Raw genomic sequence first — 15225 nt, forward strand, 5'->3', positions numbered from 1 at the left:
AATCGTTCATACAATTTTCCAGTATGTGAATTCGCTTTGTACTTGCACGTTATTAGTAACCCACATGTTTGAATCCTGTTCTGATTTTGTTCTGTTAATCCGATTCTGTTACTAGATTTCAATTGTTAATGTGTGTGTTTTATTGTATACCTACTCTGTAACTTTATGTCTCAAGCCCTTCCTGCGAAAATCCCTGATGGGATTGGCAGTATGTTTAAATAAATAATAAATAAATAAATAAATAAATTAAATCAATAAATAAGCAGACTGTTTCGCCCTGACGTCACTAGCCGAGAATAATCTTCTTTGATCTACAATGTTCTGGATGTAAATCGACGGTTCCAGAAACACTCGCACCAAAACATAAAAGCCTGCAGAGCAGACGCCACGGCATTTGATTCACCGAGATTCGCCTAAGCACGTCACTTTGTTGACTGCTGTTTCGCCGCCTGCGTATTATTTGGGTTGTTAGGAGAGCACAAGTTCGCTCGCTCCAATAAACTTGTTTTTCCTTTAAGACAGCTGTGTGCTCTTTGTCTACGTGACAATATGAAGGCCAAGGCCCTAGGACCTTTTTTGTGTTTGAAGATGTTCTTCTACAGTGGGAATTGCCTTTTGCGCGACGGAAAAACTCACTACAAGGAACGCGCGAAGCAGAACCTTTCGTCAAGTCCACCCCAAAACAGCGGACTTGCACTTGCCTTTCCGTCTCTGCAGAGTTAAGATCGTGGTTCCCGTAGCGCAGGTGCGGCGCTTCCTCGGATGCGCTTCGACAGTGACAAGAAGTAGCGGCGAAATTTGCATTCGGAAGCCACAAACAAGATGCACTTCCTATCGGGATGATCGACTTGTGCAATGATTTGTGCACTTTTCAGCAGTCTTTATTTGCCCAAAATGCGGGTTGTTGACCACGATTCAAAATACTTTGGCCCACATAAATACACTCCGCCACAACACGACAGTCACAAGCGCGATTCAACAACTGATCCATGGCATTAGACCCAACTGAAGATTAAGTGCGGACGCGTTCGACAAATATATCTGAAGCAAACGATATCACAAGCACTCCGGGAACCTTCTGCTGCACGGATCACAAACGAAATATACGCAGCGATCCTAACCAAAACGAAATGTCCTGACCAAAATGCACTACAAAAATAAATGTGCGACTATATTTCTTGCCGTGGGGTTTGACCTACGGGTAGTGGATACTTGCGAAAGTGGGGCAGGGCTAACACGCAAAGAAAACGAGGTGACAAACACACGCACCGTCATTCCTCGTGAATCTGCGCGTCTCAAAAAGGACTCACCTGATCACATTCTCGTGGGACAACTAGTTCATGTCCCACTGGCTTAAAAAGCATCGCCAGGCAATGTGAAACGTAGTTGTTCTACATGTTAACCAGTGTTGTTGCTTCAAAAAATATTTGGTGCTTTTTGCCTTCATTGGCATTGCAGCCTTAAAAATCATAATGATTGTTAGAAATGGGCCCGTTCCGTAATGAAATAAACAATAAATCTCTGGTTAATAAATAAATAAAAATAAAAACAAATACAAAAATAAATAAATAAAGGAGCGCTACCCTGCATTAAATACAGAAACAAAATTGTTTTAGCGTCTTATTTTACATTTCAGTGCAATATTATTAGTTTAATAGAAGCAACTCTGCCCCGTTAGGAACGTTTCTATGAATCTGTAAAACGTTGCATATTGGGAACGGTATTTGAGTTCGTGGGTGATGGATTAGTGAGTCTCATTGGAATACGACGAGGTGAGTGCCCTTAACTAATGCGCTTAAAGCACATTTGCTCTAAACAAAACGCTGACAAATTTTAGGCAGAGACATTACAAAGAAGCAATGGAAGAAGCAAGAAATTGTAATAATTGTAAACGTGCCTGTCACGCACATCAAAGAACACAAATTTTTTACCGCATGGATATGCTATAAAATTTTGTTCACCTTCACGCGAAGCCTTGAGAAGCCCTCTGCTAGTGTGCTTCCAGCACACATAAAAAAAATCGGAATGAAGTGAGGGGAAAAATCTCACCCATCCCAGAGCTGCATAAGCAGCTTACGGGAGTCTATTTGGCCAGCGGCACGCAGAGCAGTGGATTCCACACGGTTCTCAACAATCTGACAACAGAGCGTGTCACCCGCCGCAGTGGCGCGCAGGCCTTATGCTACTGAAACCAAAGACGTGAGTTGGATCGCGGAGTCGGTGGCTGCTTTACAGATGGAGCCGTAACGTGAAAACGCCCGTCGGCACAAGTTTGGAATACCCAAGTGGTCAAAACTAATCCGGAGCCACTCACTGCCCGGGTGTAGCTTGAACGCGCTAAGCCCTCAGAATGTTAACTGAGCGTGTTCACTTCACCAGGACATTCTACACTGGCTGCACGAAGGAACGGACCATTGGTGTTGAGGCTTTGGAACAGTACTTCTGTCCCTTCGCTGAGCACGTGCAACCACGACGCCAAAGTGTCTACAGTGCCTTTTATTCGGACGGCCACCCTGAAATGCCCCACTCAGTCAGGCGAGCTCAATCGGCAGCCGTTGATGATGGTGAGCTTCCATTGCACTGCACGTGGTTTTTATTAGATTTTAGGTGGCTTGGAGCTGCTGTTTGACAAGGAGTACTGACACGAAATTTTCCTGTTACGTTGTTTTCGCTTCTATGCGTGCCTACCATCCCACTAATCATAGAATGACACATCAGACGGTCGAGCGCAGCGTAAACATTCACTTACGGAGTCGTTTATTCGTGTCAGTTTCGGTTTCGACAAAATGAGCGTCGAGCGGCCGCCATGACAGTAGGTATTACGTGACGTCACCATTCTTGCCGTAGCGCTGCAGCTCTGGACGCGCGCGCGCCTCCGTCGCCTTCGTGTGTGTGCGTGCCCTCGCCCTCGTCAAGCGCTTGGGCGCGTCGACACGAGGACGCGTGTGGAATCGAGCGCGCGGGCGCGTGCGTGTGGTTACCGCTTTAACCGTCTCTACGCGCCCGGACAGCATGCCGTCAGTGCCAAAACCATGACATGTACACACCCTAGAGGAGCGCGCGCCAACCACAGCGAGCGCGTCGGCTTCGTCACGGAGCCCTGACGTCGGCAGTTTGGGGCAAGTAGCAGATGATGTCACGTCGGCCCGCTGTGGGCTTTCTGGTGCGGGCGAAAATTAAAAGGGATTTAAAATATGCTACGCCGAACGGTTACTGTCGACTCTTACTGGGAGATATCTCATGATAAAAAGGAAGCAATTTACATACTTATCTCAGCTTTGCAATTTCGTGTCAGTACTCCTTTAACAAGCATTTGCCTGTGGAATTGCAGACACTGCCAGAAAACCCCAAACATATATAGACATTGAACCCCTTTAATTAGGGGTCAGCAACGTGTGGCCCGCCGTCCGATGCGGCTCACGGGACAGTATTATACGGCTCCGGCACGAAGTCAACCACCCCCCAGCCCCTCCTCCACATCATCACTTCGACATGGCAGTTTTGACCTTCTGAGAGTTTTGTAAATTGCAACCTTGTGACATGCGTGTTCCAAATAAACGATTTATATTCCGGTTTTCTACATTATGTCAAGTGGCCGAAAATTTTCTCTTTGCCTGGAAAGATCCCCGCCCCCCGGTCTGTGCTGCGGCCCCCGCCATGTCGGCTTTGTGCAACTCGGCCCTGCACCTCAAAAACGTAGCAGAACTGTGAGCTACGTTAAGCACACTGACGAAGTAATTAAAAAATCAAACTTACTAAATCTTGCTAAATTCTGTGAATTGGGTTTACTGTGTTAGTATCTCCCGTCATCCTGCGTGACTTAACATATTTTAGAACAGAGGGCTCCCTATCCCTGCAGAAACATTTTCACCATATTATTTACGGCTGTTATATAAAAGCTTTGCAGTTACCGAAATGGGTCACCCAAAAAGGTTCTTTTAGAAATGCAGTTTCTACCCAATTTTCGACCAATTTAGAAATTCAATTTCTGTCCGAACAATCGGCAGGACTTTCCATAACATAAAAGACATTTTATAATGTGCATCTCTACCTATAATCACCACATGCAACAGCCACAATCTTTCTCAAACGTGCAAAAAATATCAAACCAGCGTGGTCAAAATATCAAAATAGTCAAAATATCCAACAAGATCTTGGAAGTGTCAAAAAGACCCGTAAGATCTACGAATTAGATTATGTTCCAGTACGGCGTGGCAAGACCCTAAATCTTTGTCATAATTTCGAAGGGCGCATGAACTGTGCAAACGTTTCTGCTGTGTTTTTCATTCTCTTGGCTTAATATGAAAAATTCTGCGCATTATAATTGTCGTATTGAGCTTATTCCAGACGCAAAAAAAGTACATTGACGCACATCTTTACAAAAAGAGCCCGTCAGCCGCACGACGTCCCAAACGCCACTTTTTCTCTTACTTCAAATAGAACCCGCGAAGAGAAGAACTGCAAATAGAACTCGCAGCACATGCCGTTTCCCGTCATAGGACACATTAAAAATACGGTCCTCAGTGGAACATATTCTTCATATGGAAACATGGCTTTAAAAGTCTCGTTTTTTGGCCTTGATTTTTGATTTGGTATGCGTGCAACATTTTTTTTTTTTGTTGGAATAGGGACCAGGGTATGCCTTTTTTGTCATCACTGCAACCATAGTCCTGGCGCGACAGATCCGGGACGCCACCACACTTAAGATACACAAATGTCACAAGAGTCACTGCGCACGGAGTCACTGCTGTCTCACAAGACACTGCTGTCTCGCAAGACGAAGTAGTTCTGATTTCTTATCCTGCCATAAGTGAATGTACTTGCCGGCTATTCAGAGTTCATTGTACCATTTGCAAGCTGCACGCAGGAAGGTATTTCGAACGAACAACTCTGAAGAAGTGGGCTGCGTCTTCTTTTCACAGGTTCCCCAGGGAACGGTTCGCGCACTGCAGGAACAACGGTTGTTGGGGTGAGGGAAGAGGCGCCTCACTAAACTAAGATACTTCGGCGCCGATTGTTCCACACTTAGACTGCGCAACTTCCGCAACATAGTCATTCTTGTCCGCGCTCTTATTTTCCGGATCCCCCTGTCATATGTTTTCCATTGGAACGTCCTCACATCCCGCAGGCCGCGAAGATGAAGACTCCTTGCATTTTCGAAACTGGCAGGAGCGCCTCATCAACACGAGCGTTGCTAACGCTACGAAAAATATTGCAACAGCACCTACGCAGCCTAGCACCACGGGAACCATTGGGAACCTAGAGCAGTTCTCTGGCACTTCGTCGTAACCTGACGGGCAGTGTTTCGCGCCGTCGCACCAAAGCTCTGGGCTGATGCACGCGTCCAACTCCGGGCATTCGTAGAGACAGTCGACATTCCTTAATGACTGGCCCGCACTTGTCGTCATAAATGGGCGTGTCACCTCCATCCAACGTATTTTAAACGACGGGGAACTGCCCGTGCACACAGTTTCGAGCATTAGCCGCTCTGGCCTTGCCAACGCTGCCGCTTTCTTTCTTGAGGGTGTACCATTCGACCAAGAGGGTGAGAAAATGTCTACCGAAACTTGGCTTTCCTCCGTGGTAATACCCACGTCAGGGTATGCACAAATGATAATCGTTTGCTCAAATTCGTCGCCCGAATGCACAAGTAGGCGACTGTCACCACATTCTCTAACTTCCCGTTTGCCACCTGCCACTTTTAGATAGAGAAACTTGTCAGGGGACGCTTCCAGAAGCCAACGACATCGCCTAAGAACGCCAGAACGGTAAGCCCCTACACCAGGGTTCATAGGGTTCGTATCATCCGACTGAAAATTTGGTGAAAGATCTGCTTCGCCCACGTTTCCTCTGAGAAGGCCGGTGTCTCCTCCGCAGTCCGCCGGAGGCAGGAACTCGTAATTGCCCTCAAAACCGAAATTCGTAAAGTCTTCTCGCACTGTCATGCCTTTGACAGTGAATGTAAGCAGGACCTCACTTCCTATTGATGTTATCTCCAGCGGGGATTGCAACACGCTGGAGTTGCTGCAGATGCACCCCACCTGAATCGTTAGGGCCAGCCAATATTCGGTAATTCGAATCTCACCGTACCGCTGCTTTCCAATCAAGTCAAATGGACTGACAAACTTCTGGTCTATATAACGGCATCCGTAGCGTAGCAGGTTCGGATCGTAAACTGTTGAACATCCGTCGGAAGCCAGGTACACCTTCTCAAAGCGAAGCCGCACCCGCTGTGACGAAGTTCCTTGGAAGCGGTAGGTGCACTGAAGTTCCTGCTGCCCCCCTCTGCCGTAGAAGAACGTATTCCTTGGTGACGCGATGCGACCACGGGATTTGGTCCTGCTCCTGAATACGCGGTAACACCGGCTGTTGTCGGCAGGAGCTCCGTTCTGGGAGGTGTCTATGAACTCGTAGCGGGCCACAAAGGAGCCCGTCTTTAACGCCACATCTGCGTTTGCAAAAACCTTATATCGGAGGGCCATCTTGGCGCTGCTCGACAGGTAGCTTTCACTCGGAACGTGGCACGGCCGCGGGGGCAGAAGGCCAGGGTAATCATTGGCGTGGCTGCACATTCGAGGCGTTGATTTCTCGCAGTACCGTCCAATGAGCCGTGCCGGAAAACTCTGGTTGGCGTCGTTGCTGTCTTGAATGCGGCCCCGGTCTTGGCCAATGTGACCGAGGAATGCTGATCCAGTGTCCCCATCGAATACGGGCGAGTCGTACACTTCCAGTTGACTGACGTCGCACTTTTCAACGCCAGACCACGGTTGCTTGTCCGGCACAAAGTAGCTGGTGAAATACAGCCACACTCGATCGAAGCGAGAGCGGCCCTGGAACTGAAACGTGCACACTGTGTTGTCTGGCATGGTGTGTCTCGGTGTGTACACCGTTCCAGATCGTCCTTCAGTGCTGTCCAGGACGAAATTGCAGGACCTGAAATCATAAAAAGAACGCACAAAAACACCATCAGTTTTAACATAGAGCTGCTGGAGCACTGTGCATGGGCACCTAATAGCTAACACAAGAACCTTCGAAAAGCTACACGAACTTTCATTATTTACGAGTAAAAAAGAGAGAGAAAAGAGACCTCTAAGCGCACAGTTTCCAAGACTTTGTTGGAGTACAGGTCTCGATAAACGGCCGCTGGACGAGCACTACGAGAACAGTCGATAGAAAAGCAACAAAACAAGGTAAGGTTCTGTAAGTGCCATAGCTATTCATCACTGTTCTTGCGAGAACTACCGTTGAAAAGGCATACCGTGCCTTCCCCCTTCACAATAGCCGTGTAGAAGTTTTGGCACGCTTCCCGACTTTTAAGTGCGAATGCACTTCTTAAGCGAGGCTGAATCGTCCGCCGCCGTCGTCCGCATAGCAACAGCTGCGGGTGCGCGCGCTCCTCGTCTTCCCTAGCAACGGGGGGAGATGGGTGCGCGCTACTCTCCTCCTCCTCTCTCCGCTCAGTGACTGCGGGTGTTGGGCGCCTCCTCTCCACTTCGGGCGGGAGAGCTCTCGCTCGCGTAGCGGGCGCTCCGCATTCCAACGCGTGAGGGCGCTCGTGTAGCCTTCGCCGTAACGGCGGGGGCTACTCTCCTCCTCCTCTCTCCGCTCAGTGACTGCGGGTGTTGGGCGCCTCCTCTCCACTCCAAGATCACGATATCCACCGTAATCGCGCAATCAACAACCGTGCATTCGCACTTACACACTCTCCCCCTCGGGAAAGTGCGAGGGAATTTTTTTACCCTCCCACGGACATTGGGTAGGAAGGGAAGTACACGCGCTTTAGTGATGACATACAAGACCTGTACTATTCGTTGTTGCAGAGTGTGCGAGCATGTATTGAAGAAGACAATGATGAAGCCTCCTTTCGTAACAAATGTGGAATGTCGATGAACGCAATTCTGGAGGTACATAGCCCGTATGAGAGCACGTACGTGATGTTCAAAAACAAGGTGTGCATTCAAAAACACGTGGTATGCATCGGATCGAAGGTGGCCCCTGTGTTGAATGCAGTGTTTTTGAGTAAGGTGGACAGACTTGGAAAATCACAGCTAGAAGGAAGTGTGCTAAGAATCTTCAGATGCGTTGACGATTATTTGGTACTAGGCAATTACACGGAAATAGAAACGTTCAGTGCACCGGTCGTACACAGGTCACCTTAAAGGAGCCATGAAGACAAAATACAAGTTGGGTTTATTAGAAAGACTGCTTAGTCGCGATAACAATGATACCAATATCATCGCAATCTTCGAACAAATAACGGAGATATTAAAGAAAACGTGTGAAGCAGTCGCGACCCCCTAGCCAATTTCCCGCAACTTTTTGTATCACGTCACGGAACCTTTTCTGTGCGATTAGCGGCCATCTAACTGACCTGTCGCGATGACACATGACTGGACGTCTGTAATGGGGCCTCTAGTTCCATTTGACCGCATCACTTCAATGCTAACGTGCAGTTAACGCACTGAAAATTATGTTTTATTGTTGGCCCGTATGACGTCGTTCTTGCTCATAACACGTCACTGTGGCACAAAATTTGAAAGTTTGTCAATACTACTTGCTATTTTTGTTAACAAACATCTGTTGGGGCTGTAATAGAGCTGAGTGAGATACTGAATCCTAGTTCTTTCAAATTACACGAAGCTGTATTCTGTCTTCATGGCTCCTTTAAAAGGGAGCCATGGCCTAAACATCACATTTGAGATGCCAAAGAAAAACAGTTTACAATCCCTAGTTGTGCAGTTCACCTTTGAAATACACCACATGTGCTGGCACTATTCACCATTCTCCGTCCACTGTTAGAGTACATGTCTGGCCACTCAAGGATAGTTAAGAATGGGATAGTAATGGGGTGTCTAAAATCCGCTCTCGACAAAACCTGCAAACACAGCATGGAGGCGTTTAGTGAGCAGACACTTCGTCTTGAAAAGACATGGTACCCAACGACGAAAGGCTACTAAAACGAGTAAAAACGAAGGGTAGGGAGAAGAAAAAAACCACCGAATACAACAACAAAAGCATGTCAGTAGTCCATTAGACATTAGCACGGTCTGTCTCACAGTATCAAAAAAGCCGCTGCCAGGTACAACGTGTATTTGTTTTTTTCTGCCAAAAGAAAGTGGGACGCGTTTGCCTAACGGTTAACAGACTGTACGAAGAAAGCGCAAGCAGCAAGGCTGCTAAATGTACTATGCGTCACAAGCACAAATTTTTGGAATGCAGAAAAAACTTCGTGTACAAGATTCCGTTCATATGTAGGCACCACTACGTTGGTCAAACGAGTAGATGCGTATATGTAAGACTCAGAGAACACATCTCCAGCCTGAAAGGTCGGGCATACACGCATCTGGCTGCACAAAGTGCGCTGTGCACAACAACAAACTGCGAGCCGTTGTTTTACCTAACGACGACGGAATTCCACCACCAAGATAGGACTACAGTGGAAGCCGGGCAGATGTCGCAATTAAAGGGAACATGCATAAGCCATCCGTGAGTAGCCCTGTCCGATAAAGAAATTAAGTTCTTAGACGAAATGAGATAACGCAAAGTGTAAAGTGTTTTTTTTTCTTCTTGTGTTTGTGTGTAGGACGTGATACATACATATTTGACCATTCGCGGGTGTTCTCAAACAGGGTATTTATGCATTGAGTGATGAATAAAATCTAGTTGTTAGTCTGCGCTGGTTTTCGTGTCTTTTTTGTTCAGTCCTCGCTTTTCGTGCGCTCAAGTTAGCCATGAGTTTACAATAAAGTAGCTTTAATTGCAGGACTTCAAAAAGCGTTATCCAGAGTTCCTCTTCTTTCATTTTTGAAAGCGCACCCCGATTTTAAAGCGTATCCGTTGTATATTGGGAGCTTACTACTGCTTGGCGGTGACACTGAAGCAAACCCGGGACCAAGGACTGAAAAACAAGAAGAAAAATTGGACTTAGTTTTTAGTGCTGTCGAACGCCTTGAAACCAGCAATGCGACCGCTTACTCGAAGCGGTCAACAAAGTTTTGCTATTCCATATCGACATTGAGAAGGACTTAGATGCATTGACTAAACGTGTCAATGGCCTGGAAACCAAATCCGTGGTGGGTGCTTCAACTGTAACCGGCGTTAGTCATGATGTGAATTTGGCCTGTATGCAGGAAAAACTTGACGACATAGAAAACTGCTCGTGAAGGTCTAATGTCTTGTTTTTTGGCATCGCAGACACTGACCGCTCGGAATCCTGGGAATCGTCAGGAAACACATGCTTGCGAGTTTTGCTCAGATAAGCTTGGTGTGACAGCGACCTCAATTGCCAGGGCTCACCGACTTGGGCGGTTATCACCTGATAAAACGCGCCCAATCATAGCCAAGTCTTACAATGAAAAAGAGGTCGCAACTGTTCTAAGTAATGGGGTAAGAACACAACGCTCAGTATTTCACGCGATTTTTCTGGGGCTCTGCGGGAAAAACGTCGTAAGCTACTTCAGTTTTCGCGAGCGATAAAAAAAGAGAGACCGCGTGCGCCTCGTGTTCAAGAAGCTATTGGTGAATGACACTGTTTATGTATGGGATGCAGCGGCAAATCGTGCAATACGTGTATCTCAACCTGTCGATCTAGAAGCGAATGCTTCGCCCGTGCCAGAGGTTGTGCCATGACACATCAGCTCTGCTTGTTCCGTTCGGCCAAACACGTCCTGCTTCACAGCGGTGAAGCAGAATAAGTCAGTTAAAAGTCGTTCTTTACTCTACACTAATATCAGGAGCGTAATTCTCAAAAATATTGCGCTCTCATCGCCTGCTGACTCACGTTCCTCGTCATTAAAAACTTGGCTTAGTGATACTGTTTCTGACGTGAATATTTTTGTCTCTAGTACAAAATTTAACATTTTTCCTTGCGACGGGAAATACCCCAAAGGTGGTGGTGCATTGATAGCAATAAAACAAAAATTTATCTTTTCTCCTTTAAATATAGCTTCGGTTATGAAATGAGTGTGGGTTATGCTGAAATGTAAAACTACTGACGTAGTAGTGGGTGCCGTTTATCGCCCGCCTGATATGAATATTCTCTCTTCTGCCGAGTTTATTCGTGTTTTAAGTGAAGTGTATACTTGGCGCCCAAAGTGCTCACTAATTATCTGTGGGGATTTTAACCTTCCTTATATCAATAGTTCATCACTATCAGTTACTTCCAGTGACAAGTAAGTGATAGTGATGACCAATTGTGTTAGTTCTACCTCTAACGTATTAGATCTTATTCCGAAAAATGATCCACGCATTTACTGAGGCATCATTCATGTTGATGGGCTTTCTGATCACGACATAATCACGACAGATATTATTTATACCGCTAGTAAAAATTGTCAATAAGAAAAACGCTTGTTAAACAGAGCGAATTTTGATGCAATTTATTCCGAGTTATTCATTTTCAGCGAACGGTTCCTTGAAACTTACTTAATCGCACTGACGAAGAAAACCATGGGTTCTTTTGAAAGATGCTTTAACTAGTCTCATCTGTAGATCTGTCGCTACAATAAGTATAAAAACAGACAATAACACTCCTTGGTTGAACCGACAGCTTCAATGCCTTAACAATAAAAAGAAAAGGCTTTACGGATTATCTGATAAAGACCGACTTTAAACATCCTGGCTTAAGTACAAAAAATGTGAAAACGAATACGAGTCCCTACTCAAATGCACCCGCCGTAATTTTTATAATCATGACTTCTCTTAGTTGCTTTTGAATAACCCCAGAGAATTCTGGCGTGTAATTAATCCGACCCAATCCCGATATCATCCTTAGCCATTTTAATGGTGCAAATATTCCAGAATCTGAGTGTGCACAGCTCTTGATTGATTGTATGGTTTAACGCACCGACGCAACACAGGCGATTGGGCCCGCCGTAGTGGAGGGCTCTGGAATAATTTTGACTACCTGGGGATCCTTAATATGCGCCGAAATCTCGTATACATGGTGTTTATGTGCACAGCTCCTAAACGATGCCTTTGCATCAGTGTTTACTCGGGAAGATGCCTGTCCGTCCCTTGCTTTAACTTCTAATATACCACCCGATAGCCCTATGGTAGACATAGCAATTGAAGAAGCCGGTGCTTACTTGCTATTATACAAATTAAAACTTTTCTCAGTCATGTGGGATTCAACAACCAAATTCTTAACCATATATCGGGCAGCATGTCTGTAATTTTAACACAGCTTTTTTCACAGTCATTATCTAATGATTCAATTCCGGATGACTGCAGCGCATTGCCAAAGTAGTCCCATGTTTCAAATCAAGCGATCGCACATCACCGTTAAATTACCGGCCAACTTCATTAACTAATACGATCTGTAAACAATTAGAACATATCATACCTTCGCTAGTCATCCAATACCTTGAAGAACACAACATTATTTACAAATCTCAGCACGGTTTTCGCAGGGGTTACTCATGTGACACTCAGTTCGCCGGTTTTACTCATGACTGCACTCATCTCTTGACGCCAGTAATCAGGTTGACGCCATTTTTTTATTTTTTACAGCTTTTGATTGTGTTCCTCACCACCGACGTCTACAGAAACTAAGACGTTTTAATATACACGAACGTTCCTGCATGAATAACATATTATCTATCCTTCCGACCCTAATTTACAACCATAACAGCTCAAATAGGACTTTTGTGTCGGTGACATCTGGGGTGCGCCAGGGCAGTGTGCTTGGCCCTTTGCTCTTTCTAGTTTATAATAATGACTTACCTAACGGTCGAACATCTATAGTAAGGCTCTTTGCCGATGACTGCGTAATATGTCGTAGCATTTCAAATGACGCTGACCGCCAGGATCTTCAGACTGACGTTGACACAATAAACGCATGGTGTTCTGATTGACTAATGTCTCTTAACCTTCCTAAAACAAAGTGCATGTCATTCTGATTGACTAATGTCTCTTAACCTTCCTAAAACAAAGTGCATGTCACTCACCCGTTACTGTTCTAGAATTTCAACTATATTTCCTGAACAACACCACAGTGGAACTAGTTCCTACTTACAAGTACCTTGGAGTGCTTTTTGTGTCGAACTTAACATGTCATAACCATATAAATGAGACGCTCGCATCTGCCAATCGTACACTAAGCGTAATAAAACGTAACCTAAGCAGGCACCACCACACATTAGAAAACTAGCATACGTTACTCTTATCCGCCCTCAAATAGCACAAGCATCTGATATTTGGTATCTAATAATACGCGATATTGAATCCCTGAAAAACCGTGCTGTTCGCTTTATTTTTTCTGATTATTCACCATACGCAAGAGTAACTTCCCTAAACAACTGGGCCGACTTGGTTTCATTATAGCTTCGCTACCAACATGCTCGCTTAACACTTTTTCATGAATTGTATCACCATGAGCGCCTTCACAACGACTTCTTTCACTCACCCGAGGTTACATTCCACGGCGCGATCATTCTTGCAAAGGTAAGCGATCATTTTCCAGTCATTTGCGTTCGCACAATCATTCATTTCACGCACAATAGTAGAATGAAATAACTTACCCCACCCCATCGCTACTGAAGCTAACATAACAAAACTTCAAGACTTGTAAGGAATGAAGCGACCTAATCGTCTTATTTGGTGGCTTTCCTTGCCTTCGTTTTTCTTTGTTGTGGTGATGTGATATTGTAGTTATGTATGTTCTTATTGCGAAGTTGTTATTCCTTGTGTTTTTCTATATTTATAATTTGTGATGTTGTTAGCACTCATTCATGATTTGTTTGTTTGATGTATGCCAATGCCCCTCCTTATGTGAAACCCCCCTGTGGAGGGCGTTTAAGGGTACCTGAATAAGTAAAGAAATTAGTTTTGTTAGACCAAACGACGAACGATGTGTAAAGTCAGTATTTTGGACGCTAATGTGTCCAACGGCCATGTCGAGGTTGCGTTATGACGTTTGGGGAACGTTTTATTCATGGCCACGAACAAGCACGCCTGTGTTCGGGATGAAGTTACCTTGCCTGTATTAAAACTCGAACCAAATGTACTCCATTTGTCTTTTGTTTCTTTCCTTACTTATTAGCGCCTTCTTGATCTGCACAATATGTGGCGTTATATTTCATCTTTTCCCAGTATTTACCGGTGCTCGGACACTCTAGTTACTCGGCGGAGTTTATCCCATATATTAAAAAATTAGCATAGGACCGGGATAATTGCACATCTATGGGAGAGGCCATTGCCTCGCAGTGGTAGTAGACGGGCTGATGATGACAATGATTGCACAATAACGTGTTGGTACGGAATGGCCACACTTTTTTATATCGTAGCTACAGGTGCCTCTGAAGTATTCCAGGTCTCTGTATGGACGATATTCGACCGAGGTTCATCAGGTTTCAACCATGTGTTATTACATTCTTGGAATAATTGTATGAGCTTTTATGACAGGGAAGAAATCACACAAGTAAGCAGGGATCCGAAAAAGAGTTCTTTCAGCGCATGCAAGTCGTTCTTATTGACTCTGTGATGCACTAGTGTAACAAATACTTAAAATACGGAAGGTTAGCCCAAACAGAGCCTGCTTGTACAAAATATTGTAAAACATTTTAAGTTGAGACCATCGAGACCGGTGCAATAGGCCGAGACGGCAAATCACGAAAGTTAGCCTTTTGGCTCCGGCTCTTCACATCCACAAATTCCATGCGTTATTGTTGTGCATATTGTTGTGACTAGCCGTTGTTCGGGGGTTATTTAACATTTTAAAATCATTTAACAAAATTTATTTTTTGTCCTGAAGCCTTCAAAAGGGTTTTCACGTATTTGTTTCTGCCGTACCCACGTTTTTAAATTGATTTCACACTTTAAAGCGAGTGCGCAACGCAAAATCAACTACTGCTGTCGCTTACGGTACGGGATAAATATTGAAGACGCTAGGTTGACCTGGACGTAAGGAAAAACTCAACTACTAAAAACAAACCATTTCCAGAACTATGCGAAAGCGCGCTCAAAGGTGCGGTAATAAGAACATTCTCGGGTTGAATTTATTTCGCTTCTATTGGAAACTACTGGCCGAGGAATCACACGCTGACATATACAATGTAGGGTGGATCGAAGATCGAATAGAAAATAAGTAATGATCCACTGGCGGGTCTCTCGCAATCCGTGAGCATTTTGCTCTTTGCATTGTTCTGCAGTGCCACCCCGAGTGTGACGTAGCGACCCCAAAGAATTTCCGCGAACACAGTTTTGACACTGGTGCGCAACAAAAGG

At 45.2% G+C, this 15225-nt stretch overlaps 1 protein-coding gene across 2 annotated transcripts in view; it reads right to left on the reverse strand.

Moving 5' to 3' along the window:
• Positions 1-723: 723 nt before the first annotated feature.
• The window catches only part of LOC144161005 (uncharacterized), a 265603-nt gene continuing 251101 nt past the window's right edge, over positions 724-15225 (reverse strand). For both annotated transcript variants that reach the window (XM_077692076.1, XM_077692075.1), the window contains one exon: positions 724-6933. In XM_077692076.1, coding sequence (XP_077548202.1) covers positions 5091-6933 — 1843 coding nt within the window. In that variant the 3' untranslated portion in view covers positions 724-5090. The remainder of the gene's footprint in view (positions 6934-15225) is intronic.

Source organism: Haemaphysalis longicornis, unplaced genomic scaffold (genome assembly GCF_048455015.1).
Source record: "Haemaphysalis longicornis isolate Haplotype H1 unplaced genomic scaffold, Haemaphysalis longicornis Haplotype H1 scaffold_11, whole genome shotgun sequence".
Lineage (NCBI taxonomy): Eukaryota > Metazoa > Arthropoda > Arachnida > Ixodida > Ixodidae > Haemaphysalis > Haemaphysalis longicornis.